Here is a 27,454-nt window from a genome sequence, read left to right on the forward strand (position 1 = left end):
GTATATTCACTTCCTCAGAAGTAGGAATTCCGAGTTGAGGGGCATTTTATTTATTTATTTTATTTATTATATTTTTTGGAGTTATGACCTTTAGTAGCAGTGATATAAAAGCAACACACACACACATCTTGTTTGATAGAGCCTCAGTAAAGATCGCAGATAATAAGCACAGTGTTCATAAAGCGACACAATACCTACATAACCCCTGCGTAAGCACCGATAAAGGCTTGTTATGACACTTTCCCAGCTGACTCGTGTTAAACATCGTAAGAGAGCTACGTAAAAGTTTAATTTTTTTTAATATAGTTTTATAAATACGTATGACAAATTCATAACACCGTAATGACAAGGTTATGTATATTTCTCTCACCGTTAAAGTGCGTTTCATATTTCTGCTCATAATAGTTTTATTAAAAGGCTATACCGTTGCCATGACACCTTAATAACACACGTATGTACATTATCTTAATAACACCTTAATAACACCTTAATAACACACGTATGCACATTATCTTAATAACACCTTAATAACACACGTGTGTACATTATCTTAACACCTTAATAACACCTTAATAACACACGTGTGTACATTATCTTAATAACACCTTAATAACACACGTGTGTACATTATCTTAACACCTTAATAACACCTTAATAACACCTTAATAACACACGTATGTACATTATCTTAATAACACCTTAATAACACACGTATGCACATTATCTTAATAACACCTTAATAACACGTGTGTACATTATCTTAACACCTTAATAACACCTTAATAACACACGTGTGTACATTATCTTAACACCTTAATAACACCTTAATAACACACGTATGTACATTATCTTAATAACACCTTAATAACACACGTGTGTACATTATCTTAATAACACCTTAATAACACACGTGTGTACATTATCTTAACACCTTAATAACACCTTAATAACACACGTATGTACATTATCTTAATAACACACGTACGCACATTAACTTTTTGCATAGAAGAGGTTTGGTTTTTCTGTAACAGCGCATCCTGACGTGTTTTATTCCTCTTACAGCACAGCAACATGCCAATGATTCCAGTTTATTATTTATTAAAGAACAACAGGTCATACTTTTTATCCGTTTAGAGTTACATTTCATTTTGTGTAACGTCCTCAAAATGCATTCTTGTTCCTGAACCAGCATCTCTGACTGTTACTATAGAAACGATAACGTATTTGATCGAGCGCATTCATATGAACCTGTGATTTTGCAGCTGCACTACGTTTTAGAAAATTAACAACACCTTCTTGACCAATCAGAATCCAGAATTCAACAGCGCTGCAGTAGAAAACAGGAGCAGCAGTTACTGAAATAAGTGTAAAGTTGGTTTTTTTTAATTAAAGTGTAAATATCGAGTTTATCAATCTGTATAAGACTTATTAGTGTGAAAGCACTTCTCAGATTTCTCTCAGAGCAACAGGCCACCTGTAAGTGAGAGTGTGTGTGTGTGTGTGTGTGTGTGTGTGTGTGTGTGTGTGTGTGTGTGTGTAGCAGAAGGCCAGGCGCTGGTGTCTGACACTGATTTGTAAAAGGAGACAATGCGGCTCATTGAGACTCGGAGCTCCACTGTCTGTTACACACACCTCGGCCGTCCCTCTCTAAAGCAGCCATGGCTCTTTAAACGGGACACCAGATTGCCCCGGGGCCGCTGGGAGGGGTCGAGTGTGTGTGTGTGTGTGTGTGTGTGTGTGTGTGGTAATGGGATACTTGTTGCTTTGACAATGAGATTCCACCGTAAAAGGGGGCGAGACACAAGGTGGCACGTGAGCGACTTTTTTACGAGCGAAAACAAAAGTCTCACACACACACACACACACACACACACACTCTCCTGTACGGCCAACAATAGTCTCACTCCCCGATCTGTCGCATTGTTCGCTCACATTACCCAAATCCCTTTCCATCTGTTGCTTTGCTGTGTTAAAGCTGTAAACTTTCTGTAATGATAAATTATTTACAGCCTCGCTCCAATCCTCGCTCCAATCCTCTCTCATCCACGACTGATTCATAAACGTCTACGCTTCTTTTAGAACGCTTAGAACGTTTAGAAGGTTCTCCGCATCTTCCGCACGGCATGACCTTCGACACACACCTTCTGCAGTTCCACCTTGGAGATGCGCTGCCTCGTAAGAACTCTCAAAATTTTCTTTAGGAAACCTTTAAAGCAACAGAGTATTTCCCTGTCAGAAAGTAGAACCCCATCAGGAGTGGAGAAGCCTTAATTAAATCCAAATTAAATTTAATTAAATTAATTAAATTACTTCTGATAAAGAACTCATTCCCCAAGAAGGGTTCCTCAAGGAGGACAACCCAAAGAACCCTTAAGAGTTCTACATGTTGATTCTTAGAAAAAAGGGTTCTTGAATGGTTCTTCAATGGTTCCTTGGATAATTAAGAGTTCTTAATTATCAGAAAGTTTATTTATTAAGTCCATTTTACAAGGTGGAGAACCTTTAATTATCCAATGAACCCGTAGAACCCTTGAAGAAACTTTTTTCTGCACAACTGAAAATACATAGCAAATTTTTAAAACAATTGACAAGAAAATAAAAAAACTAAAGGTTCTTAGCTTCCAAAAACGAACCCTTTCAGAAAACATTCCGTTTTAGGGTTTTACCTGGAACGTTTAAGGGTTCTCCCAGATGAACAGCTGAAGAACCCTGTAAAAAGATGTATTTGAAATTCCAGTAAATGCTTGAAAATCTTAGAACCCTTAAGCATTCTTTGGTTGTCCCTCTTATGCCATTAAGATCCCTTGAAGGTTCTTCAGTTGTTCTTTAAGCAGCAGAATGAGTTCCTTATCAGAAAGTAGACCCCTTTTTAGAGGTGGAGAACCCTTAATTATCTAATGAAACCTTAGAACCATCGAAGAACCCTTTTACCAATGTAGCTGAAGTTTAAACACCTGACCAGTTCTAGTTGTTGAGGAGAAAATAAAGAAGAGGTTCTTTAAAAGTTCACTGGGTGATTACAGGTTCTTAGCGTTCTCGGTTGTAGTGTTTGACACAGAACATTTAAGGGTTCCAGTAATCCTTTATGTGTTCTTTAGTTGTACCTGTGAAGGTTTGGTTAACCCTTTAAGGATCCATATAACTGAGTGTTTCCCTGTCAGAAAAGGTTCCTTATCAACAATTAGAACCCTTTTTGGAACCTAAGAACTCGTAATTATTTAATGAACCCAAAGTCCAATTCAAGAACTTTTTTTTTTAAGAATCTACTTCATACATACATTTTAACGTAAGTGTTTAAACAACACTCTTAGAACCATTAAGGGTTCTTTGGTTGTCCTACTGGGGGAACCATACAGCAGATCGTTACCTTATCCAGGGTTCCAGGTACAGCCTTTAATGATCCAATAAAACCTTAGAACCCTATGAGAACCCCAAGTACAAGTACTTCATGCTTGGATTTAATATCAGTGTATATAGACTACATTGTTAGAAAATTCAGAACCTTTAAAAAAAAATGTTAAGGTTCTATGTAGAACCCTACAGCTGAGTGTTTCCCTATCAGACAGGATTCCTTATCAATAAGAAGAACACTTTTTGGAAGCTAAGAACCCTTCATTACCGAAGGAACCCCTAAAGAAGCCTTTTTTAGTGAGTGCGAGTGTATAGACTACACTGTTATTCCATTTAGAACCCTTAAGGGTTCTTCATTTGTCCTTCTTGGGGAACCCTTAAAGCAACAGTGTTTCCATGTTAGAAGGAGTTCCTTAACAGAAAGTAGAACCGTTTCTGGAGACGGAGAACCCTTAATCATTCAGTGAACTCTTACTGTGTATACAGCTCAATCTCAAACACCTGGCAGGTTCTAGTTTTTAAAAAGAAAATAATGAACCAAAGGTTCCTTAAAGGTTCCTTAAAAAAAGGATCCTTTCAGACTGCAAATCTGAATGAGCTGTTGCTATAGAAACGATAAGGATAACGATAAGGATAACGTGTTAGAACGAGCGCATTAATATCATGACGATCAGAATGCGGGACGCAACAGCGCTGTGGTGAAATAATCACAATAAATAACAGAGTTCGATAATCTATAACTCTGAAGAGTTCTTCTTCTCCTCCGAGCATCCTCGATGATTTTTTCTAAAAGTATTGGCACCTCATTGACTTTTGATTTCCTCAGGTTCAATGTTCTCACGTTCAAGATCCGTCAAACATTCATGGATTTATCTGAGGGTTTTTTTTGTGGCCTAATAGATCTCACAAAGATGTTCGATCAGATCAGTGCTTCTTTCCAGATGAATAAAAATTTCCCTGTGATGAAATATTCATGTGTTCATGTGTAACCGGCAGCCATTTTGTTCTCCGTGTCAACAAACATTGTCTCGTGTCATTATTCATTCCCATTGTCAGAGTTTGGAGATGACCTCCCTATTTTTCCTGCTTTTCTTCTCTCAGTGTCAGTGACAAGCTGTTGCCTGGTCCCTCTGCGCCACTCCCTCTTTCTCTCTCTCTCTCTCTCTCTCTCTCTCTCCCCCTCTTTCTCTCTCTTTCTCTCTCTCTCTCTCTCTCTCTCTCTCTCCTCTCCACCTGTTGATGCCATTGTTATCCCGATGGCATTGTGCCGTCTCTCTCTTCGTACACGCCTCCTTGTCACCGAGGGTATATAAAGAGAGAGCTTCACACACACTTCACTTCACACACCACACACACACACACACTTCAGCGCTGCAGACTCAGCAGAGATGTCCGTCTCTCTCTGGTGCGAGGAGGAGTCGGCGAGATCCGGGACGTCGGTCCGAGCGTCCTTCGACCCCAACGCCTCCGGGCTCAGGGTCATCGAGAGGCTGCTGCACTCTGAGGAGAGATACGCTCCGTCTCCGCTCTACGTCTCCCTCGTTCAGAGAGAACCCAAACGCAGGGAGGAACTCGCCAAGTGGACGCTCGAGGTAGACATCTTACGCTAGACCTATAAATAATCGTCATAATAATCATAATAATAATAATAATAATAATACCATCTGAGTAGAGTTGAATCAAAGCTTTCTCGGTTTTAAAAGGTGGAAAAGGTTAACCTCAAGGTTAAATTCTTTTAAAAATGGACCTGAAGGACTGGAAACATTTATAGATTTAAAAAATATTAGAACAGAGCAAGTGTTCAGAAGTGAGACACTCAAAGAAATAAAACTAATGAGGAATATTACTATAAAACTATAAAAGAAAAGCTTCAATAAAGACTGAAATGAAGCTGAATTTGAAATGCAAATCAAAATTTAAATATAAAAACGATTTTTTAAAAATTCCAAAGAACCCTTAAGTTTTCTGAGAGTGTAATGATAAATAAATAAAGAAAGAAAGAAAGAAAGTGATCTTTAAACTGAAGTAATGTTGTTTTAGACATGTTTTGAAAACTCCTTATTTTATGTCTCTTTTATGTTTATTTATTTAATTGATTACAAGAAATTAGTATTTACAGGCAATAAGCCATATCACACTGCAAAAAATTAATATCAGGTAATGATAAATACATTTAAAATTCTTCTTCTTCTTCTTCTTCTTATTATTATTATTCTATTGGCAGATAATTTACAAATTACAAAACAGACAAATAAAAAAAACAAAAAAACAATACTAATAATCCAATTTCAGAACGAAAGAGGAATAATAGAAATTGATCTCTCTTCAAAAATTTCTAAAATAATCTTTTAGCCAAACTTTTTTTTCCTTTTTATAATCTTGAGGGATTTAAAATCATTTTCTTTTTTTGAAAACAGCGAACCTCATCACTATTTGCTAATCATCACATGTAAATTGCACACGTGATGATGGAATGCTGAGAGAGAGAGAGAGAGAGAGAGAGAGAAAGAATTACAGAATTGTGTAAAAGGTATAGAGAGTGTAATCACTGTGCTAGTTTGGTGCCATGACCTTTAATAAAATGTTTTGCTTTGGTTAATATTCAGTCAAAGGTGTGATGTGTGGAACATTTTAATGAGTTTAAGACACAATGAAATGGTTTAACTTTATGTTAATTTATGTAGATTTATGCTAATTGATGACAATGATGTCATTTCATAAATAATCAAATCAAATCAAAGTTTATTTATAGAGCACTTTTTTAAAGCAACAATTGTTTACCAAAGTGCTGTACAAGCATAATCAAGATAAAACAAATTTTACGATTAAAAAAAAAGTAACAGACATTAACACTGACCAGATACATAACACAGCTCTCATACTGAGTTAAATGCTAAAGTATAAAAATAAGTTTTAAGACTGGATTTAAAAACAGCAAGTGTTTGGGCCTGCCTAACATATAGAGGCAAGTTATTCCAAAGTTTTGGGGCTGCGACAGCAAAAGCCCGGTCACCCCTGCTTTTTAGCCTTGTTCGAGATACAACCAAGAGTAAACGGTCAGCAGACCTACGTGCTCTTGATGGATCATGCTAAAACTAAAACCTTAAAATCAATTCTAAAATGAACAGGAAGCCAATGAAGAGATGCCAGTATGGGTGTAATTTGTTCATGCTTGTGCGTCCCTGTTAACCCTCTGTAAACGTTTGAGGGAGGCCTGATTGATACCTACATACAGACCATTACAATAGTCAAGACAGGTCGAGATAAAAGCATGACATAATAATAATAGTTTCATAAACTAATTACATAGTTGGTGTCTTAACCTCCATTCATGACTTTCCCTGTTAAAAGGGGCGTGGCATTCAAATATTCTGCTTTATTTAATGTTATAATGTTTAAGAGTGAGATGAGGTAAATTCTGATGGTGATTTATGTAAATGTATGCTAATTGATGATGATGTTATGAATATTGTGTATAGTGAGTTTAGGAGTGAGATGAGGTAAATTTTGATGGTGATTTATGTAAATGTATGCTAATTGATGATGATGATGTCATTATGATGTTATGAATATTGTGTATAGTGAGTTTAGGAGTGAGATGAGGTAAATTTTGATGGTGATTTATGTAAATGTATGCTAATTGATGATGATGATGTCATTATGATGTTATGAATATTGTGTATAGTGAGTTTAAGCGTGAGATGAGGTAAATTTTGATGGTGATTTATGTAAATGTATGCTAATTGATGATGATGATGTCATTATGATGTTATGAATATTGTGTATAGTGAGTTTAAGCGTGAGATGAGGTAAATTTTGATGGTGATTTATATAATGTATGCTAATTGATGATGATGTTATGAATATTGTGTATAGTGAGTTTAAGCGTGAGATGAGGTAAATTTTGATGGTGATTTATGTAAATGTATGCTAATTGATGATGATGTTATGAATATTGTGTATAGTGAGTTTAAGCGTGAGATGAGGTAAATTTTGATGGTGATTTATGTAAATGTCTGCTAATTGCCGCTCTGCAGGTGTGCTGTGATTGCGGATGTGACGAAGCCGTGTTTCCTCTCGCAGTCTCTCTGCTGGATCGCTACTTAGCCTCCACACTGTCTCTCCCCGTCTCCGCGTCCTGTCTCTCCGCCGCCTGCGTCCTCGTGGCGTCCAAACTGACGGAGAGCGAGACGGTCACGGCGCATGCGCTGTGCGCATCAGCGGAGTACGAGTTCCTCTCCACCGACCTGCGCGTGAGTCTCAAATTATATTTACAAAAAAAAAAAATTTGGTAAAAACTTTAAAGAAAAAAAAAACCCTAAATATAGACACACTCTGCACATGTGTGCCTTCTTTATTTATTTATTTATTTATTTATTTACTTACTTACTTACTTACCAAAAAAGTAAAATCTAAAATCTAGAACCCTTAAAGGTTTTCGGGTTAAATTAACAAGTTATTTTAACTTTATATTTATTTATTTGTTTGTTTGTTTGTTTGTTTATCTATTTATCTATTATTAAATAACAAAATAATGTTACATCTAAAATCTAGACCACTTAAAGGTTTTCTTGTTAAATTAATTATTAAGTTATTCTAATTGTATGTTTAATTTTAATTAATTAATTAATCTATCTACTTCTTTACTTATTTATTTATTAACAAAAAAGTTAAATCTGAAATCTAGAACCTTTAAAGGTTTTCAGGTTAAATTTACTTGAGTTATTCTAATTTTATGTTTAATTTTAAATGACTATTTGTTTGTTTTTGTTTGTTTGTTTGTTTGTTTGTTTACCCTGAAGAAACCATTACTAAAGAGTGTTAAACTCTTGACAGGTTCTAGATATTAACAAGAAAATAATTAGCAGTTTATAATAGAAACGCTCTCAGGGGATAAATGTTTTTTTTTTACTGGTTCTTTAAGGGTTCTTTAAGGGTTCTTTAAGGGTTTTTTAAGGGTTCCTACAGAATTAAGGGATCTTATCTTCCATAAAATGATTCTACTTGAAATTCCTTTAAATAGGAAAACACTTTGTTGTAGGGTTCTACATAGAACCTTTAAGGGTTCTCCATTTTCTAAAAAAAGGGGTTCTTCAAGGTTTTTTTAAGGGTTCCTGGGACAATTACGGGTTCTTAGCTCCCAACAAAGGGTTACTTGACACCCTTTATGATTGTTGTAAGGTTCTACGTAGAACCTTTCAAGGTTTCAGTAGAGGGACAAGCTAAGAACCATGAAGAGTTATAAATCAGAACACAAAAAGTGTTTGCAAAGCAAAGTTTAAGGGTTCATTGGAAAATTAAAGGTTCTTAGCTTCAGATAAATAGGTTCTACACAGGACGTGTAAGGGTTTCCGCAGAGGGATCTCTGAAATACCTTTAAGGGTTCTGTATTTTCTAAAAGAGTATAATCAGCAAGCAAAGAAAGAAAGGGTTCTTCAAGGATGATTAAGGGTTCTTAGCTTCCAGTAAAGACTTCCATGGAACCGTTTTGGATAGAGAACCATCCATCGTTCTACACAGAACCTTTGAGGGTTTTATATTTTCTAACAGAGTATAATGCGAGACCGAAGTATGTGCACTCTTAGAAAAAAAAAAAAAGGTTCTTCAAGGGTTCTTTAACTGTTTGTGGGTTACCTCCCAACAAAGGGTTACTCAGAACCCTTTCTAATAGGGAAACCCTGTTGTAGGGTTCTACGAAGACAATCAAAGAACCCTTTAGTGTTTTGATTTTGTAACTGTGTATAATCAGAAAGCGAAGCTCCTCGTTCGTCGAATGATTCTTTGGATGTTTGATGGTTCTAGTTTTTTTTTTTTTTAAACTTGTTGGGTTCTGCGTAGAACCACACCAGGGTTCTCCAGAGAGATACAGAGTGTAAGATTCACCCAGATGAGTGTGTGTGTGTGTGAGACTCATGTCTTGTCTTGTCTGGTCTTGAACAGGAAATGGAGCGCGTGGTGTTGGGAACGCTGCGCTGGGACGTGGCCGGCGTCACCCCTCAGGACTTCATCCCTCACTTCCTGTCGTGTTTGGAGGAGCTGATGGGGGACAGCGAGGACGCCGCCGACTTCGTCTCCACGCTCAGACGCCACGGGGACACGCTGGCCGCCATGTGCGTGTGCGACTCTCGCTTCCTGGGAACTCGTCCGTCCCTGGTGGCCGCCGCCGCCCTCAACTCCGCTCTCCGGGGTCTGGAGGCCAAGAGGAGGCGGGAGATGAGTCACATGACCTGCACGCTGGCTACGCTGTGTCGCAGTGACCCGGTGAGTGGGCGGGGTTTACTCTGTGGGTGTGACTGTGTACTTCAGTAAAAGTACAGGAACTGCGTCAGAACCTTACTCAGTGTGAAGCAGGAGTTTGGAGGTGAAAATCTACTGGAGTGAAAGTTTTAAAAAAGTATCGATATTTAAACATCCTCAAACATTCAAGAGTTAAAAAGTCAATATTTTTAACTGATGAAAAAAACCTGAGCTCGAGCTCATCCTGCCCGATCCTGCATGACTCGCTAGTGCGCTAAGCTATCAGTCTTAAGGAAAATGCTCTGCTAACTCACACAACCTTGGAATTTGACCTGCTGCTTCTCTAAAGCTTAATAATGTTTTTGAAATAAACGCTAAGGCACATTAGCAACAAACGCAAAACCTAACTATCTAGCTAAATTAACAAGATAATTTACAAAACTTAACTTGCCTGCTAATTTAACAAGCTAATTTGATATCAAACTGCTACATAATTTAACAAGCTAATTTGTAAAACTTAACTTACTAGCTAATTTAACAAACTAATTTACAGCACTTGTTGAGCTAGCCAGTTTAACAAGGTAATTTACAAAACGTGACTAGCTAACTAATTTAAAGGGATAATTTGTAAAACTTAACTAGCTAGCTAATTTAACAAACTACTTTGTAAAACTGAACCACTAGCTAGTAGAATTAGTTTGTTAAATTAGCTAGCTAGTTGATTTTTTTTTTTTTTTTTTTTTTACAAATTATTTCTTTACTTTAACAAGCAATTTTACAAAACTCTAGGTAGATCAATTAATGAACTAATTTATAAAAATTAACTAGCTAGTTAATTTAACAAGTTAATTTGATAACAAACTGCTACATAATTTAACAAGCTAATTTGTAAAACTGAACTTGCTAGCTAATTTAAAGAGATAATTAGCAAAAATCAACTAACTAGCTAATTTAACAAGATAATTTGTAAAAGGTAACTAGCTAGCTGATTTAACTTAGTTGGTAGTTAAGTTTTATGAATTACTTTGATAAATTAGCTATCTATTTATGTTTCTTTTTTCAATTTATCTCTTTAACAGGCAATTTTACAAAACTTATCTAGCTAGATCAATTAATGAACTAATTTATAAAACTTAACTAGCTAGCGAATTTACGAAACATAACTAGCTGGCTGATTTAATGAACTAATTTACAAAAATCCATTCGCTAGCAAATTTAAGAAGCTAAATTAACTAAATTAAAGTAAAATTAACATCATTTTTGTCGATTTTGATGATGAATTTTAAAGGCAGTTATTTAATTTTTACTACAAAGTAAAATCTCATGGTGTTTGAGATTTGTAACAAGCACCTTGAAGGTCAAAATGAAAATGTAAACAATGTAAAGTTCATTTTTTTCGCTTGTAAAAGTACTTAAGAAATCACTTTCAATAATAATTGAGTATCATCCAAAGTAGTACTTAAGTCCAGTAAGCCTAGTTACTATTTTGTTTTAATCAACTTTTATTAAATTATATACAAGATTAATACAGATCTACACATCTCACAACAGATGTTAACAAACCAACAAAACAATAAAATATACTAAATAATAAATTGTGCCAGGAGTAAAATGAGAATAAATTAAATAACAGAAGTGCCTCATGTGTCTTTCTTGATTTTTTTTAATCTAATGCCATTTAAAGCAGATCATTTTCACTTAACCTCGTTTATAAACTGTTGAAAAGTTGGCTTAGCTTTCGTCCATTTTCTCACAAGGATATGAAACACTCCAAGTGACATAAACAGCTGTAAGTAAAGTAAAATAAGTCATACGATCAATGTTATCATGTCCAAAAAATAAAATCTTGCAGCTCTGTTTGTATCAAAAGACAGGAAGTTGACAGAAAGTTAGACACGTTTGTGCAAAACCTCCTTGAGTGAGCGCAGTGGAGTGAGATGAGTTACGTGAGTGTTTCGTGCGTCTGGATGAACGCGGCTCGTCACCTTTTCTTCCCGCCAGGCCGTGCTGCAGTGCTACAGCGAGCTGATAGAGGACGCTCTCAGGGAACGACTGAGGAACAGCCGAGAGCAGGAGGAAGACGACGGCGAGAAGAATGGAGGGATGGAGGAGGAGAGATCGAGCACGCCGACTGACCTGAGAGAAATAGACTTTTAAAACAACACAAACGCACAAAACGCACATCCGCAGTCTTCCTCCTTCATCATCAGTAAAACTGATGTAAACTTCTAAATGCTGCATGATAATGTTTTTAATGATTTTATTTATTTAAGAATTATTCTTATTTATTTCTTTATTCGTTCAAGGTGTTCACTTTTGTTGAATTTGTTTATCGTGAGTTAATCTTCTGTTGTTACCTGATATTTTTTTTTTTTTGTATCGTGTGCAATTTCTCTCACATGAATTTCTACCTAATATTATGTACCATTAATTTATTAATTATCTTTATTAATTATTTATTGTGTGTGGTATCATTTTAATTTATTCAGCATTTTTTTTACTCTGTATGACAATGTTTGATGAAATTAAATTATATTTTTGAACGTAATTAAAATAATATTTAATAAACATTCTGATGTAGTTTTTTGGTATCTCAAAACAGAATTAAATTTAGTTAATTATTGTGCATTAATTGTTGTGTTAATTATTTGTGAAGCCTAAACCTGTAAAATCATATTTTTATGAAGTTTAATAAAATTTTAATAAATTACAGAATTAGGATTTTTCAAAACCAACAGAATCACTACATAACAACGCGTGGACCAATCAGATCCCGCCGTCTCATCCGGGCATTCCAGGTGTACGCCCTTTACCTAGTTACCCGGAGAAAATATTTTTGTTTAATAATTTAAAATATTTCTGAGACACACCAAAGCTGGTTCAGATCATATATCTAGCAATTATCAAATATAAAATAATTAGAAAAAAAAAATTCGCAATGATTAGCAACATGCTAACGCTTGCTATGCTGAGCCTTTGTGGGGAGATTTCGGATTATTCTAGAAAACAAACTTTAAACACAATCCTCTACACCATATACGGATGATTTGTGTAACCTAGAGGTCGTTTTCACAGCGTAAATCGCTATAGTTAGATTAAAAATTGATTATAAGTATGAAAACACACGAATTAGCCGTGACGCGTCGCGTGTGGATGACGCAATCATCCCGGGACCGTTATATTTCAAGAAACGCGACGACGGAACTCAAAGTAAGTGTAGCGTGCGGAGGGGCTTGTTTATTTTCGGAGGACAAGAAGACGGTAAAACGTGTTAGACACAGTCTGATGGTAAGTCAGAAAACGAGTCTGGTCGAAATGAATATTAGATAACGGTGGTGGTGTTATTTTTTAAGGTTCCAGATGCTGATGATGTCTGGGCCTCGATTAAATGTGCATAAACACGTGTTATTGTTGTTGTTGCTGATGTTGCTGATGTTGTTGTTGTTGTTGCTGCTGCTGATGTTGCTGTTGCTACAGTTGCTGCTGATGCTGCTGCTGTTGCTGTTGGCGTTGTTGGTGCTGTTGGCGGCGTTGTTGTTGGTGGCGGTGGTGGTGTTGCTGGTGCTGTTGGCGTTGGCGGTGGTGGTGTTGTTGTTGGCGTTGCTGGTGTTGTTGGCGGTGGTGGTGTTGCTGGTGCTGTTGGCGGTGGTGGTGTTGTTGGCGTTGCTGGTGTTGTTGGCGGTGGTGGTGTTGCTGGTGCTGTTGGCGGTGGTGGTGTTGCTGGTGCTGTTGGCGTTGGCGGTGGTGGTGTTGCTGGCGTTGTTGGCGTTGCTGGTGTTGTTGGTATTGTTGGCGGTGTTGGTGCTGTTGCTGCTGTTGCTGTTGCTGCTGCTGCTGCTGCTGTTGTTGTTGTTGTTGTTGCTGCTGCTGTTGCTGTTGTTGCTGTTGCTGTTGCTGTTGTTGTGGCTGTTTTGGCTGTGGAGCTGAGAAGTGAAGTGAAGTGAAGTGAAGTGAGCTGCCACTGTACCAGGTTCCCCTGCTGTACAGGTGAGTTCAGCAGGAGCAGGAGCAGGAGCAGTTCCTTCACATCATCTCGATTTTATCATTCATTAGGATCATGATGCACATTTCTGAGTCTGACGCGAGCCTCCTGAGCAAACGGCTTATTATTGTGCAGCATTCGTTGCATTTTGCATTTTCTTTTGTGGAAAAAGACATTTTTGCAAGAGTAATTTATTTACATTGTATTTATAAAGCACTTTTTATACACAGAGCAGCTTTACTGAACATTCAGACTTGGATTTATATCTGATGAATAAACCAGGGGTGAGAATGGAGAGAAAAATCTCCCAGGTTATTGTTCCAAGTTTTTTTTTTTTTTTCTTCAGTCAAGGTGGAAAAAGATCTGATGACGTTTATCACACAAACCTAAACAGGGGTGTGTAGAGTTTTTATATCCACTGTATATACAGTACAGTGCAAAAGTCTTGGCACCCTATTTTTTTTTTTAGTACAGACTTTGTTATAGATGTTTATTTTCTGACTTCTACATTATTGATTCAGTACAAAAACGTTTTAGATTCCAAACATTAGTTTTCCGGCACAAAATGAAACGTTACAGAAAAATGTTTGTATGTCAGTAAAGAAAGCAGCAGATTCCATAAGAGACACTTTTCAGATAAAAACAGAATGAAGGCTGCTGGGTTTCGCTGCAGAAATAAGAAGCGAGTCGACAGTCAAAGTCTCCAGAAGAACTGTGGCTGCTTCTGCAAGATGCTCAGTAACACTTCCAGCTCATTTCCTTATAAAACTACACACACTGCACCTCAGATACTGCTTTATTTTATTTAAAGTGAAGGATTGTCACACCAAATATTGACTTTGTTTCATTTATTACTGTTTACTGCTCTTTATAGGATTTTTTTAAATGTAGAAACATTTGATTTCATTATTTTTGAAGGCATCTTTGCTCTACAGCATTTCTCTACAGCACGTGCCTAAGACTTTCGCGCAGAACTGTATGTAGATAGACACAGATATATACTCTTATGAAAATTAATATAGAAAAATCAATACTAAATTATAAATATGTGTTTACATAAACCTCTAGTTTAAACCAGTGATAATGACAAACCTCTGAATATTATAAATTCAGCTCAAAATGGTGGACATGACATTCCAAGATTCAAATCCTGGATTCCGGGATCGCCTCGGAATTGAGCAGGAAGCACTTCCTGCAGACGAGTGGATGAATCTGATGGGTTTTTGTTGTTAACAGGTATGGTGGGCGTTTGTGTCTGGCTGCTGCTCCTGTCTGTCTCTCTCAGGGTGACGTCAGTGCCCATAGAGCGCAATCCTCCGGCACCGGACGAGAAAGCGGAGGAAAACGTGGTACGAATGTTTTAGAAATAAAGTAAATAAAGTTTGTTTGCTTTTCCTGGAACTGATGAGATGTGTTAGAACAGGAAGTGTACACACTGCACATATACACCACAGGACTGTGAAGGAATTTAATTATTTAATTCTGAGTTAATATCAATTTCTTTCTTTGTTCCTTTGAGTGTGTTATGTTTTCCTCTCATCCCCTGTGTGTGTGTGTGTGTGTGTGTGTGTGTGTGTGTGTGTGTAGGACACAGGGCTGTATTATGATCGTTACCTGAGGGAGGTGATCGAGGTTCTGGAGACGGATCCTCACTTCAGAGAGAAACTGCAGAGCGCAAACACCGAGGATATTAAAGTAACACACACACACACACACTGTCTTTCTCTCTCATTCTCTTTTTGTCTGTTTCTCTGCCTTTGTCTCTTTTTTTCTGTCTCTGTCTTTCCTTTCTGTGTGTCTTTCTCTCTCTGTCACTTTCTCCCGTTTCTTTCTCTCTCTCTCTCTCTGTCTGTCTGTTTCTCCCTTTCTGTCTGTCCGTTTCTCTCTTCCTCTCTATTTTGTTCCATCTTTCTGTCTGTTTAAATACCCTCCTTCTCACTCCTGGCTGTGTTTTTTTTTTTTTTTTTTTTTTTTTTTTTTTCTTTCTTTTTCTTTTTCTTAGGATTCTTCTTCTTCTTCTTGTTCTTCTTCTTCCCTAAAATGCATCTCACTGATCAAACCATAGCTGATGAGTCTGTTCATCCTGATGGAAGCGATATATTGCAGCGTTTTATTTTTACTTCGATTTTGAGCTAATTTGCGTAGTTTTAAACCAACTTTTCTGAACCTTTCTTAATGTTTGGCGTATCTTCACAAAACTGATGTCTAAATACTACATACTCAGCAGAGTGTGAACCTCAGAAATAACCAATAACATCTTGAGGTTTGTGAACAACATGGCCGCCGCACGTTATGTTACTGTAACAGCAGTAACTCGTGACCGGGCGAAGTTACGTTCCAGTAACTGCATCTCAGGAACCGTCTGTATGATCAGGCTGATATTTGGTGTGCTGAATCTTTGTCCTAATTTGTAATTGAATTTTTAATGAGGGTTGGGTTACTTTAAAAAAAACTCCATCAGCCAATCAGCATTCAGCAGACATTTATGGAAACTTCTGTTCATGATTATGGTCTTTTTGATGAAGAACTGGTTACTGAGCTGTTTGTGCTGAGTGCTTGGATATGTGTGTGTGTGTGTGTGTGTGTGTGTGTGTGTGTGTGTGTCCTGCGTCGTGACAGAATGGACGCCTCAGTAAGGAGCTGGATCTGGTGGGTCACCATGTCCGAACTCGTCTGGACGAGCTGAAGAGGCAGGAAGTGTCTCGCCTCAGGATGCTGCTGAAGGCCAAACTGGACAGCACCAACATGCAGAGTAAGCTGTGTGTGTGTGTGTGTGTGTGTGTGTGTGTGTGTATTGTGTTATTAATATTTTGTTTAAACTCCACACTGCGATCCTCCCTGTTTCTCTGTCAGGTGTTCAGATGGATCACGTGTCCTTACTGAAGCAGTTCGAACATCTGGACCCTCACAATCAGAACACATTCGAGGCCAAAGACCTGGAGCTGCTCATCGCGACGGTGAGCTCCGTCATTCCAGCCTCCAGAGAAGCGTGGTGGAGGTGTTTTCAGGAACTAACGAAGAGAGTGAACGGCTAGGGGTGTAACAGCTCATTTAAAAACGCAATGAAAAAGTGAAATTATTCATATTTTTAAACTGATGTGTAAATAATTATCAGGCTAGCGAGGTGATTTGGTAAAACGCACCTCGTACAAACTCAAAATAAATAAACTCCAACATATTTTTTCCTCAAGCAGGCGATGGTTAGAAAAGTGAATAGTTTGCGAATAGTTTACTACTAACCAGCTAACGTGCTAACGCTCTACTACTGTATTTCCATTTCATTGGATGAACATGTCTGGCTTCAAATCAGTGCATCTGTAATTATAAAAACAAAACAAAGTAACATTTTAAAGTGAGAGGTTTATTGTTTGAAGCAGAAGTCACAAAGGGACAAATCCAGATTCGACAACTTTAAGATCAGAAAGATACGTCAGTATTTACGTGAGGAAATTTCTCCGTATTCAGACTCGGAACTGCTGAAATTTAGTCATGTCGTAGTTACCTGAAAAACCTGACATGTACACTGGATAGAAAAAGGGAAAAATAAAAAACATACAATAACCTGGTTGCATAAGTTTACACACTCTTTTATAATTGAGAATGTGGCTGTGTTCAGAATGAACCAATCACATTCAATCTCACATTTATTATCATACAGCTGTCATCGTTGAAATTATTCTGATTCACCCCAAATAAAGACCAGCTGTTTCTGTAGGAGTTTCTTCACATCTTCTTAGTTTCATCTGACTGCTGAAGCCATGGTCTGCAAAGAGCTTACAAAGCATGTACAGTATTTCGCATGTTGAAAGGAATCGATCAGGAGAGGGGTATTAACGAATGTCCAAAACATTAGATGTACCATGGAACACCGTGAAGGCATCGCCAAGAACAGGACGTCCCTCCAAAATTTATAAAAGAATAAGACAAAAACTTACCAGGGAGGCTGCCAAGAGACCTACAGCAACATTAAAGGAGCTGCAGGAATACCTGACACGTACTGACTACTCTCTGCATGTGACAGCAACCTCTCGTATTCTTCACACGTCTGGGCTGTGGGGTAGGACGGCAAGACGGAAGCCCTCCCTTTCTCACAAAAAAAAATCCAATCCTAGCCCTAAATCACCTCAAACTGTGTGGAAAAATGTGTTACGGTAAGATCATGCCCTAATGAGACCAATTCCAAAAGGTATAATAATTACATAATTCCAAAAGCTATGTTTGGTGCAAAGAAAAGCAGATCACCAAAAGAACACCATACCCACGGTGAAGCATGGTGGTGGCAGCATCATGCTTTAGGGCTGCTTTTCTTCAGCCAGAACTGGGATGTTTCTCAAGGAGGAGGGAATCATGAATAGCTACAAATACAGTCGATTTCAGTGCAAAACCTTCAGGTGTCTGCTAGTGAGCTGAAGATGAAAAGGAATTTCACCTTTCAGCACGACAGTGACCCAAAACACACATCCATATCAACAAAGGAATGGCTTAACCGAAGTGAGATCAGTGTTTTTGATTGACCGAGCAAGACCCCAGACCTGAATCCAACTAAAAAGACTGAGTGGTGTAATAAAATCAAAAGGTGCTTCAGCAATGTATTAGTTCAGGAGTGTGCACACTTATGCAACTAGCTTATTGTAAGTCTTTAATTTTTCTTTTTTTCCCCTAAAAAGCTTCTGAAAAGCTTCTGTTTTTCACTTTAGATGTATACTTTGCAATTTCACATTGAAGGTGGGAAACAATCTGGCATGATTTATCTTAGTTTCATTCTTTTACTTCACAAAAACCTGCCATTTTAACAGGGGAGGAGTGTAAACGTTTTATATCCATTGTATGATTTACGATGTCAAAATTTTTCTCTCTACTCAGTAAACATTCTGCTCAGAAAATCGAGATTAGCACTGAGGCTGAATCTACTGAATCTACTCCACGTATCTTCTGAACTGAAGCGACCCGAAGTGTAAAATCTGGTGTTTCTCAAATTCTTATATATATATATACTCGCCTTCCATTTTATTAGGAACACCGGCACATTCATGCATCAGCCAATCATGCGGCAGCAGCACTATGCGTAAATTAAGCAGCTGCAGATCAGGAGCTTCAGTTAATGTTCACGTCAAACATCAGAATGAAGAAACAGTCTGATCTCTGTGACTTTAACCGTGGCATGGTTGCTGGTGCCAGATGGGCTGGTTTGAGTGTTTTAGAAACTTCTGATCTCCTGTAAATTTCACACACAACACCTCTCAATTTAACTTTATAGTTTTGTTTTTTTTTTACGTTCAGGAAAAGATTCAGCGTTTGACTCAGTGACTATATATTTCATTTATATGGTGAATGGCCTATCTAGAACGCGATAAGTCGTTCCAGCACTGCAGCACTCTGAATTCCTGCTTTAAAAGGAAATATATCAACACAGAAGCCCTTTCATAACAACTTGAAATATGTCCTGAGAATTCCTTTATTTGTGTGCCAATGTCTGTGGCAACTTTTAAAAATAAAACGATCACATGTGAAGGAATGACAGATTGTTAAGAGATAAAGGAAAAATGTGGCACTCTGGCGTCCCTTACAGAAAAGTCACGAGCTTCACAGGTTTTCATTTTCACAAGGGACTTATTCACACGATTAGCTTCATAGCTTTGGTCTCAGATTAGATTAGATTAGATTAGCTAAGCAAGCTAACCCTACTCTTAGTTGAATGTGTGTGTGTGTGTGTGTGTGTGTGTGTGTGTGTGTGTGTGTTCGAGACAGGCCACTAAAGACCTGGAGAACTACGATGCGGAGCGTCACGAGGAGTTCAAGCGTTACGAGATGCTGAAGGAGCACGAGAGGAGGGAGTACCTGAAGAGTCTGGACCAGGAGAAGAGGGAGAGGGAGGAGAAGAGGATGGAGGAGATGAAGGAAAAACACCGCCAGCATCCCAAAGTCAACGCCCCGGTCAGTCCGAGAGAGGAAAAAATGTCTCCATCACCACAACACGTTTCCCTCATTGTTATTTTACACAGCAAATTGTCAAGACTGGTGTTAATTTAACTCTACTTTATAAATGAGCTCACGGATGAGACGGGGAAGAAAGGTCGGGTGAGATGGGGAAGGTCGGGTGAGACGGGGAAGGAAGGTCGGGTGAGACGGGGAAGGTCGGGTGAGACAGGAAGGTCGGGTGAGACGGGAAGGAATGTAGTGCGTCACCCAGACAGCAGGACGAGTACAAGTTTTTGTGGCATCTAGTGCTTTAGGACTAGTGCTCGACTGATATGGGTTCTCCAGTGGCTGATGCTGATGTGATGCCATTTCTTTACCTACAATAGAACAATAAAATAATGACAAATGAAAGTATCATATATAATCCCACATTTCTCTATCCATCAATCCATCCATCCATCCATCTAGCTTAATGTTTGAACATTTATTTAGCAAAGCACATTGAAAGAGAAACTTCAGTCTAATTTAAATTTATTATAACTTTAACTGATTGACTGAGAGTGTGTTTGAAGAGTGTATCAGTATCAGTCTCAGTGAAGAATCGTGGATCGGATATCGGAGAAAACATATCGGATCCTGTTAAAAAAAAAAAAACAGCAAAGATTAGGAAATAGGTTTGGAAAAGAAATTTACTTTTAGGAATGGAAATGTTTGTACATACAAAGACTGTTTTTCTTTTATTAGGATTGATTTTATGATAATTAGACTTTATACTTTATGTTGTTTTATACATTTATATTGTAAGTGATTTTTGCGTCAAAGAGTTTAACTCGTTTTTAGCTGTCTCAGCTTCGAATCGTGTTTTCTCCCTAAATGACAGAAATGAAGAAATTATACAGAGGCTTATAATCTTATAAATGTGGCTAGCTTAACTAACGTAACTTAAATGAATGAACTGTATGAGAGTGAGGAGTTCAGTTTCACCGTTTGTTCTGTGGGAACTCCAGTGCCAGCACTTTCTCTGAGGCGTTTCAGGGCGTTTGAAGGCCGCATGCGATTGCTGGGACGGACAAAAGGGGGCGCCGACGCGGAGTTTTTGATACTTGAAATGCTCAGTCTGATCTCTCTCTCTCTCTCTCTCTCTCTTTGTCCTGTCAGTCACAGAGACACTAGTTAATCGTGGGCATCTGTGAGCTCACGTATGCGGAAGAGAGCAGAATTGCGCTTTTTTCCGAGTGTGTTACGTCGTCCCGTCACACAGCAGTTCGAGCAGCTGCGATTGGCTGGCCTCGTGTGTCTCAGATGAAGCACTGTTAACACCTTCAACAAGAGATCTTTAATGTGTCCAGTGCCGAGAATGAAAACGTGACATGTGAAATCAGATGGAAGAGCAGAACTGCGTGAAAACGCAACGGGGAATGTGTTCGATTTGCGTCACTTGAACCATGTCACACACAGGAAAGCCAGCGAGATCTAAAGCTAGCGAGTCTTCAGGTTCTCTAAATGATCAGACATGCCTGGACCGCAGTAGAGAGGTGAACAGGAGGTCGTGATAACGAGCGTTGTGCTTTTTCTCGCTGATTCGCCGTGTTTCCTCTGTGTAGGGGAGTGTGGACCAGCTGAGAGAGGTGTGGGAGGAGACGGACGGGCTGGACCCACAGGAGTTCAACCCCAAGACCTTCTTCAAACTCCACGGTAAATGATCATCACTGTAAGTCAGGGTGCGCAAACTTTTGAGCTCGGGCCTCGTGAGTCATTCAGACTCGTAGCAGCGTTATAGCGGAACAAAAGCTGTACGTTAAACCTGGAGCAAAATGAAACATCAGCTCTCGGGGCTGAGCTTTTCACTGGTGTGACTCTCAAGGGGGCGTGGCTTAAATCCGCTTTTATTGTTGTTGCTAGCTGTGCTGTTAAAGTCGCCTAACTCTCTGTAGCCCTAGACGTGTTTTTGAATCCTGCGCACTCCACTATACCGAGTCTCGCATCGGCGGCTATGAACCGATTTCTTTAACCCGGATTTGAATCAGCGAGGAATCTCAAGCTAGTATGCTAGCGTATTAGCTTGTGGAAAAAAAAACACAGCATGCTTAGAAGAAGTGTGAGTTAATTTTTTAAAGAGAGAAAGAGAGAGTTAATTTTTTCGGAGAACAGAGTGTGGGTTGGATTTAGTTTAAATGTTTATCGCTTCTTACGTAATTTTATGACGAATAACCGACTTTATTACGAATGATTTATTTGAAAGTATTGTTCGATACTCAGACGTGAGCCTGGTACGATACGATACTTTACGTTGTATCATCGTACTATTATCATATTATTAATGTAAATCTAGACAAAATGAACAGCTTTTATACCACGGCGCTGTTGAATTCTGGATTCCGATTGGTCGTTTTATTTAACATATTTAACATGGAAGGAGTCTCCAGTGTGAGCGCTTTGGAACAGTCTGAGGTAAAGTGTCAATGTTTTTTCGTTTTCTCTTTTCCTTCAGACACTAATGGAGACGGAGTGCTGGACGAACAGGAGCTGGAAGCGCTCTTCACAAAGGAGGTAAACACAAGACGGCTAGTTAGCAAGCGGACGCTAATTTGCTTCAGTTTGAATGCTGGATTAGTTAGCATCGCTGCAAGCTAGCCATGATAATGAGCATGCTAATCATTACTTTAAAGAGCTAGCTCTATTATCATTATGTTGAGAAAAAATATATATAAAAACTTTGGGGATTTTGGGACGAGTTGAGTTCAGGTAGTGATGTCACAACCTTTCAGCCAATCACGTTAGAGATTACAGGGAGAGCCCTAAATGCTAATACGTGGCTAATATGAGGGTTTTTATGGCTAGATATGGAAATGTTTTTAAATTGCATATATATGTTTTTAATCAATTTCTTACTTTACATATATTTTAACATTAAATAAAATTTACTGGTTTTAATTCCTTTTCCTGTTTCCGTGTTTTTTTTTTGTTTTTTTTTTTTCTCCTGACGTCAGCTGGAGAAGGTGTACGACCCGAAGAACGAGGAGGACGACATGATGGAGATGGAGGAGGAGAGACTGCGGATGAGGGAACACGTCATGCAAAACGTCAGACACGTCTCTCTCTCTCTTTCTTTCTCTCTCTCTCTCTCTCTCTCTCTCTCTCTCTCCCTCCCTCTCTCCTTTTCATCCCTCTTTTTTTTATTGCATTAATGAGAGCTGAGTCGTAGGAGTGTGTGTGTGTGTGTGTGTGTGTGTGAGAACAGAACATCACACTTACTAAATCAGGATATTGTTATATATCACCACATTACTGTTCTCAATGGAATTCATTTATCATTTATTACTATATCTATCTGTCTGCCTTTCTGTCTGTCTATCTATCTGTCTGTCTGTCTATCTATCTATCTATTTTATACATTTATCTACCTGTCTGTCTCTTTCTCTCTATCTATTTATTTATACATTTGTCTGTCTGTCTTTCTGCCTTTCTTTCTTTCTATCTATCTGTCTGTCTGTCTGTCTGTCTGACTCTGTCTATCTTTCTGTCTGTTTATCTATCTATTTATCTATCTATTTAATTCTATATCTATCTATATGTCTACGCTACTGCTTTATTTAACCGATTATTAAATTATAATATACTGTAATATAATTAGAAAATACAGTATTATAATTATTGTTGCGAGAAATACTGTTATTTTTTATTTAATTAATTATTCATTTGTTTGTTTGGTTATTTTTTATATATACATTTATTAATTATAAATATACTGTGTATTTTTCCACGCTGCAGGTGGACCTGAATCACGACCGGTTGGTCAGCCTGGACGAGTTCCTCAGATCGACGGAGAAGAAAGAGTTCAGCAGCCCGAAGGAGTGGGAGGTACGAGACGAACCCTAACCAGGTTATCGAGTTCCTGGTACAGGAACAGACTGCAGCCATGGCATGGTCATGTGACCTAGCAGTGATTACACGTGGCCACGCCCCCTACACCAAGCACTTAAAATACTTATAATAAAGGACAGAATGATCAGTATGTGCTAAAATGAGGTGTGTGTGTGTGTGTGTGTGTGTGTGTGTGTGTGTGTGTGTGTGTGTGTGTGTGGTATGCGTGGAAGTTTTAATGTGATGAGCATGTGCACATGGTGAAGCCACGCCCATTTCTGTGGTTTATACACAGATCTCTTATAAAAACCATATTACGCTGTTAATATATCGCCATTGGCATTAAGCGTGCTATTATAAATATTTTGAATATGATTTGCATTATTTTTTAAAAAATAAATAGACGCTGGATGACAATAAGCCGGTGTACACGGAGGAGGAGCTTCAGCGCTTTGAGGCGGAGCTTTGGGATAAACAGGTGGAGCTCAGCAGGAGGGCGGAGACTCTGAGACAAGAACAGGAGCTTCTGAAGGAGAGAGGCAAAGCGCTGGAGGCCCAAAAGAAAGAGTACCAACAGGTGAGGGGTGAAAAGTTGTGTGCTTGTGGTTGCCATGGTGATGGTAGTACCATGAAAGCCTTTGGTATGATTTTAAATAAATCGCACATTAACATAGATAAAAATTTCAGGAATTTCTTTCCACTGCAATGTGTCACGTTTTCAGAGTTTGCGTATGACCAAAAAGACAAAAACAAACACCAGCTTTCACCCTTTCACTTTGGTTGCCGTGGTGATGCTTCAGTGTTGTTTAATGTTGGTTAACGATTGAACCCTTAGCTGGTCACAGGACCAGAACACATCACAGGCTCCTGCAGGAAGTAGATGCGAGTGTGTTGCTGTCCTGCTGTCACGCGGGTCGTTACTCATGATGTTTTGTGTATAAAAGGCGGTGATGGAGATGTCGCAGAGACAGAAAGCCCAGCAGGCGGCACGCCAGCCGCCTCCATCAGGCCCGAACGGAGAACTGCGCTTTCAGCCGGACGCTCAGAACCTGGCTCAGGAACATAATCAAGGTGAGAGGAACTGAGGGCTCACTCCTAATCTGACACCTAGGGCCCTAGATAGGGGGCTAAAGCTGATAGCTATATAAGGCACTTCAGCCATTTTGTGTTCCTCACATGTGACATATAAACTGCACTAATGCAAATAAACATTTAATTAAAGCGTTTAACAATCGCACTTTATTATTTTCATGATTTGCGGTATGTTCCGTACTGAACACCTTCTTTTTCTTTCCTCTGGGAGATTTCACATTAGTCTGATTTGTTAAAGCGGCTACGCTAAACGCAGCCATTAGCTTGTCCATTACACTGAGAATGCGAGAGTGAAGATTAGCATTGTGTTAGTGGGCGTGGTCAGAGAAACAAACATTAATTATCAAGTCAGTTACACGGTTTTCATATTAAACATTGTTATAAGTGGAGGCGTGGCCTATTTAGGTCAAGCACAGTGAAGAAGGCGTGTCCTGTGTGTGTCAGTTCCAGTGAGGAGGCGTGGCCTCAGAGGGTAACTTATTAGTGAGGTCCTGAATGAGTGTAAAATTGAAAAGCTCTAGCGTCGCATGAACAGGCTAATTTATTTATTTTCATAAATGTAAATACTGATCACTATTTTAATGCGAATGTCCATCATTGATGAAGAAAATGTAAAAAATACTGTATATCGATGTGTCACATGTATGGAGCAGATTTCCTCATTGGTTAGTTAGTAACAGGAGGAGTTTCGAGTCGTGGATAAAACAGCTCTAATGTACAGCGTGATGAATCGCTGTCTGCTTTAAAATTCATTTTAAAAACTGAAACGTGTCTCAGAGCCACTGCAGTGCGTGCGGCCGCTAACCATCTTTTAGCTTTGTGTTCTTCACTGCTTGCTAAGGGATTAGCGTTCCGTCAATGTGCAAAACTCCATTTAGCCAAATTAATGTGTGTGTGTGTGTGTGTGTGTGTGTGTGTGTGTTTTCCAGTTGGAAAGGTGCCTATCGATCAGAACGGAGACGTCCAGAACGGCCCGCCTGCTGAGCCGCCACAGAACCTTCCTCAACACACACAGTAACAGCTCACCTCACGTAACACACACACACACACACACACACACACACACACACACACACCGGTCAGACTCCTCATATTCTTCTGAATGGACTGCCTCAACACACACACACACACACACGGATACAGTGAACATAGATATTTGAGTGAAAGTGTTTCTTTGAGAGAACCACTAAATATAAGCAGGTGACAAAACTCTGAAAAACACACACACACACACACACACACACACATATGTATACGCTGCTGCTAAACACTCCTCTTCGTAACCTTTAATTACAGCCGACTTTTATTGTATGGTTTGGTTTTTGGTTTTTAATCTCGCTTGATCAAAGGAAAACTCTTCCTGAATCATTTGCATATTAATCTGCGTAATTATCACGTGATCTTTAACGACATCCAAGATTTATTTTGTAATGAAATTCCTAACGGCTTCCTACATTACCGACAATACCGTCCGACTGCCTGCTGATAGCGCTGCAGCGGGATTTAACCCTTTCTTCATGTTCTTTTCTACCGAAATGCAGCGGCGCTTTAGTGCTCACACTCTCCTCAAACAGATCAGCTTCCGAAAGTTCAACTTTCACGCTAACACTCATCGTATCGTAGATCTCTAACTAGCCGAGCCGAGTCTCTCGCCGTCGTACTGCTGCAGTGTATTCTGGGACACGTCTGATGCCGGACGTGTTTTTGCGCCGACGTGTCTACGACATCTACGCTAGATTTCTCATTAATACGACCTTGAACGATGCTGGAAAATGAAAAGGGAGCGAGAAAAGATTTTGTTTTTAGGCGCTAAGAGCAAAACCGGATCGCTTTCATCGTTGATTACACTCCAGTGTAACTGCGAAAATAAAAATTAGCACAAGAATCGCTAAACACGTCAAAAATATTTGAATGTAAACATATTTAATGTGTTTCAGGGTGAAGTTTAACTTGAATAGTGTGTAAACTTTTAGAAAATATCTCAAGTTTTCCGCAGTCTCTTCTCACAGGGATGAAATTTGCTTTCCTTTTTTTTTTTTTAAGAAATCGTGAAAAGTTTGGTGAAAAACTTTTACTTCAGATGCAGTCGTTTGGCTGAAATGTGTGTATCGTGTTTCATTTTGCACTGGAGCTACAAGACTAATGTTGCTAACAAGCGAACAGGTTAAAAGAAGTCTTCACCCTGTTCTTTAGTGACGTCGCGCTGGAGCGTTATTCATAGCGGCGGCCATCTTGGACATTCAGAATTACGTTATGCTGTACTTGATTTACCTCGGAAGTGGGAGTTATGTCATTTTTAAAAAAGAAACGGACAACATCATTGGAATCATCTTTTGTTTGCGTCAAGCGACTCAGCGACGTGTGATAAGTGACGTATATTTATCTTCTCAAAACAGCGATCTGTAGAGTTCGCGTTAGAGATTTAACAAGCTGTGAGCGGCCATGTTGTTCTGACGTCACTCACTGTGGGGGCAGCGTTATTCCTCAGTGCAATTTGAAATGACTCCGCCCCTAAATCGCTAGGCCACACCTCCTAAAGGTGGATTGTATAATACAGGTGGAAGTGGATGATGATGATCAAAATTCCACTATAAACACTAACACTGCTATTTTACAAAGAAATTAAATGAAATAAAGAGATTAAGGAGCGTAACAGCGTTATTTAGGTTTTTGTACGTTATTTATGGATTTTGCGTGACTCAGACTTACGTTACTTTTTAGCTAGTTTCCACCTGTTGCACATTTCGCTTTAAAATGTTTCTGTACTGCTCAGTTATTTGATTCTTAAACACTCATGCCAGCATGCACATACATCACACACACACACACACACACACACACACACACACACACACACACACACACACACACACACACCTGTGAGCAGACAGAACAGGATTTATGTGGTTTCTGTTTATTATTTTAATGGTAATAAAGCTATCATCAGATTCTACACTGAAATGGTGGTGGTGTCTTTTTAATCCGTGGTTGCCATGTTCCAGCTTTAAA

General features: G+C 38.7%; 3 protein-coding genes across 3 annotated transcripts; 2 read left to right on the top strand and 1 right to left on the bottom strand.

Annotated features, from left to right (window-relative positions):
- Positions 1-4,568: 4,568 nt before the first annotated feature.
- ccndx (cyclin Dx) lies at positions 4,569-12,594 on the top strand. Its single transcript, XM_053239315.1, has 4 exons — positions 4,569-4,943; positions 7,389-7,604; positions 9,292-9,612; positions 11,590-12,594. The coding sequence occupies exons 1-4, from the start codon at positions 4,740-4,742 to the stop codon at positions 11,743-11,745; spliced, it is 897 nt and encodes a 298-aa protein (XP_053095290.1). The 5' UTR covers positions 4,569-4,739; the 3' UTR covers positions 11,746-12,594.
- A 138-nt stretch (positions 12,595-12,732) lies between these two features.
- nucb1 (nucleobindin 1) lies at positions 12,733-27,406 on the top strand. Its single transcript, XM_034310055.2, has 13 exons — positions 12,733-12,876; positions 14,807-14,919; positions 15,158-15,265; positions 16,190-16,322; positions 16,424-16,527; positions 19,319-19,504; positions 21,094-21,184; positions 21,981-22,039; positions 22,480-22,572; positions 23,261-23,350; positions 23,757-23,930; positions 24,298-24,424; positions 25,375-27,406. Exons 2-13 carry the CDS (start codon positions 14,809-14,811, stop codon positions 25,461-25,463), a joined length of 1,365 nt encoding a protein of 454 aa, XP_034165946.2. The 5' UTR covers positions 12,733-12,876; positions 14,807-14,808; the 3' UTR covers positions 25,464-27,406.
- LOC128319934 (serine/threonine-protein kinase phg2-like) lies at positions 12,883-13,818 on the bottom strand. The gene is given in 3 exon segments (XM_053239388.1): positions 12,883-13,145; positions 13,147-13,609; positions 13,812-13,818. Coding segments are annotated over 3 exon segments (705 nt in total). The 3' UTR covers positions 12,883-12,910.
- Positions 27,407-27,454: the final 48 nt, after the last annotated feature.

Source organism: Pangasianodon hypophthalmus, chromosome 13 (assembly GCF_027358585.1).
Source record: "Pangasianodon hypophthalmus isolate fPanHyp1 chromosome 13, fPanHyp1.pri, whole genome shotgun sequence".
In the NCBI taxonomy this organism is placed as follows: domain Eukaryota; kingdom Metazoa; phylum Chordata; class Actinopteri; order Siluriformes; family Pangasiidae; genus Pangasianodon; species Pangasianodon hypophthalmus.

Coding starts and splice junctions, on each gene's coding strand:
- ccndx (XM_053239315.1), top strand. CDS start 4,740: ATGTCCGTCTCTCTCTGGTGCGAGGAGGAGTCGGCGAGATCCGGGACG. Junction 7,605..9,291: donor TCCTCTCCACCGACCTGCGC/GTGAGTCTCAAA, acceptor GGTCTTGAACAG/GAAATGGAGCGCGTGGTGTT. Junction 9,613..11,589: donor CGCTGTGTCGCAGTGACCCG/GTGAGTGGGCGG, acceptor TCTTCCCGCCAG/GCCGTGCTGCAGTGCTACAG.
- nucb1 (XM_034310055.2), top strand. CDS start 14,809: ATGGTGGGCGTTTGTGTCTGGCTGCTGCTCCTGTCTGTCTCTCTCAGG. Junction 22,573..23,260: donor GGGAACACGTCATGCAAAAC/GTCAGACACGTC, acceptor TCCACGCTGCAG/GTGGACCTGAATCACGACCG. Junction 23,931..24,297: donor AAAAGAAAGAGTACCAACAG/GTGAGGGGTGAA, acceptor TGTGTATAAAAG/GCGGTGATGGAGATGTCGCA.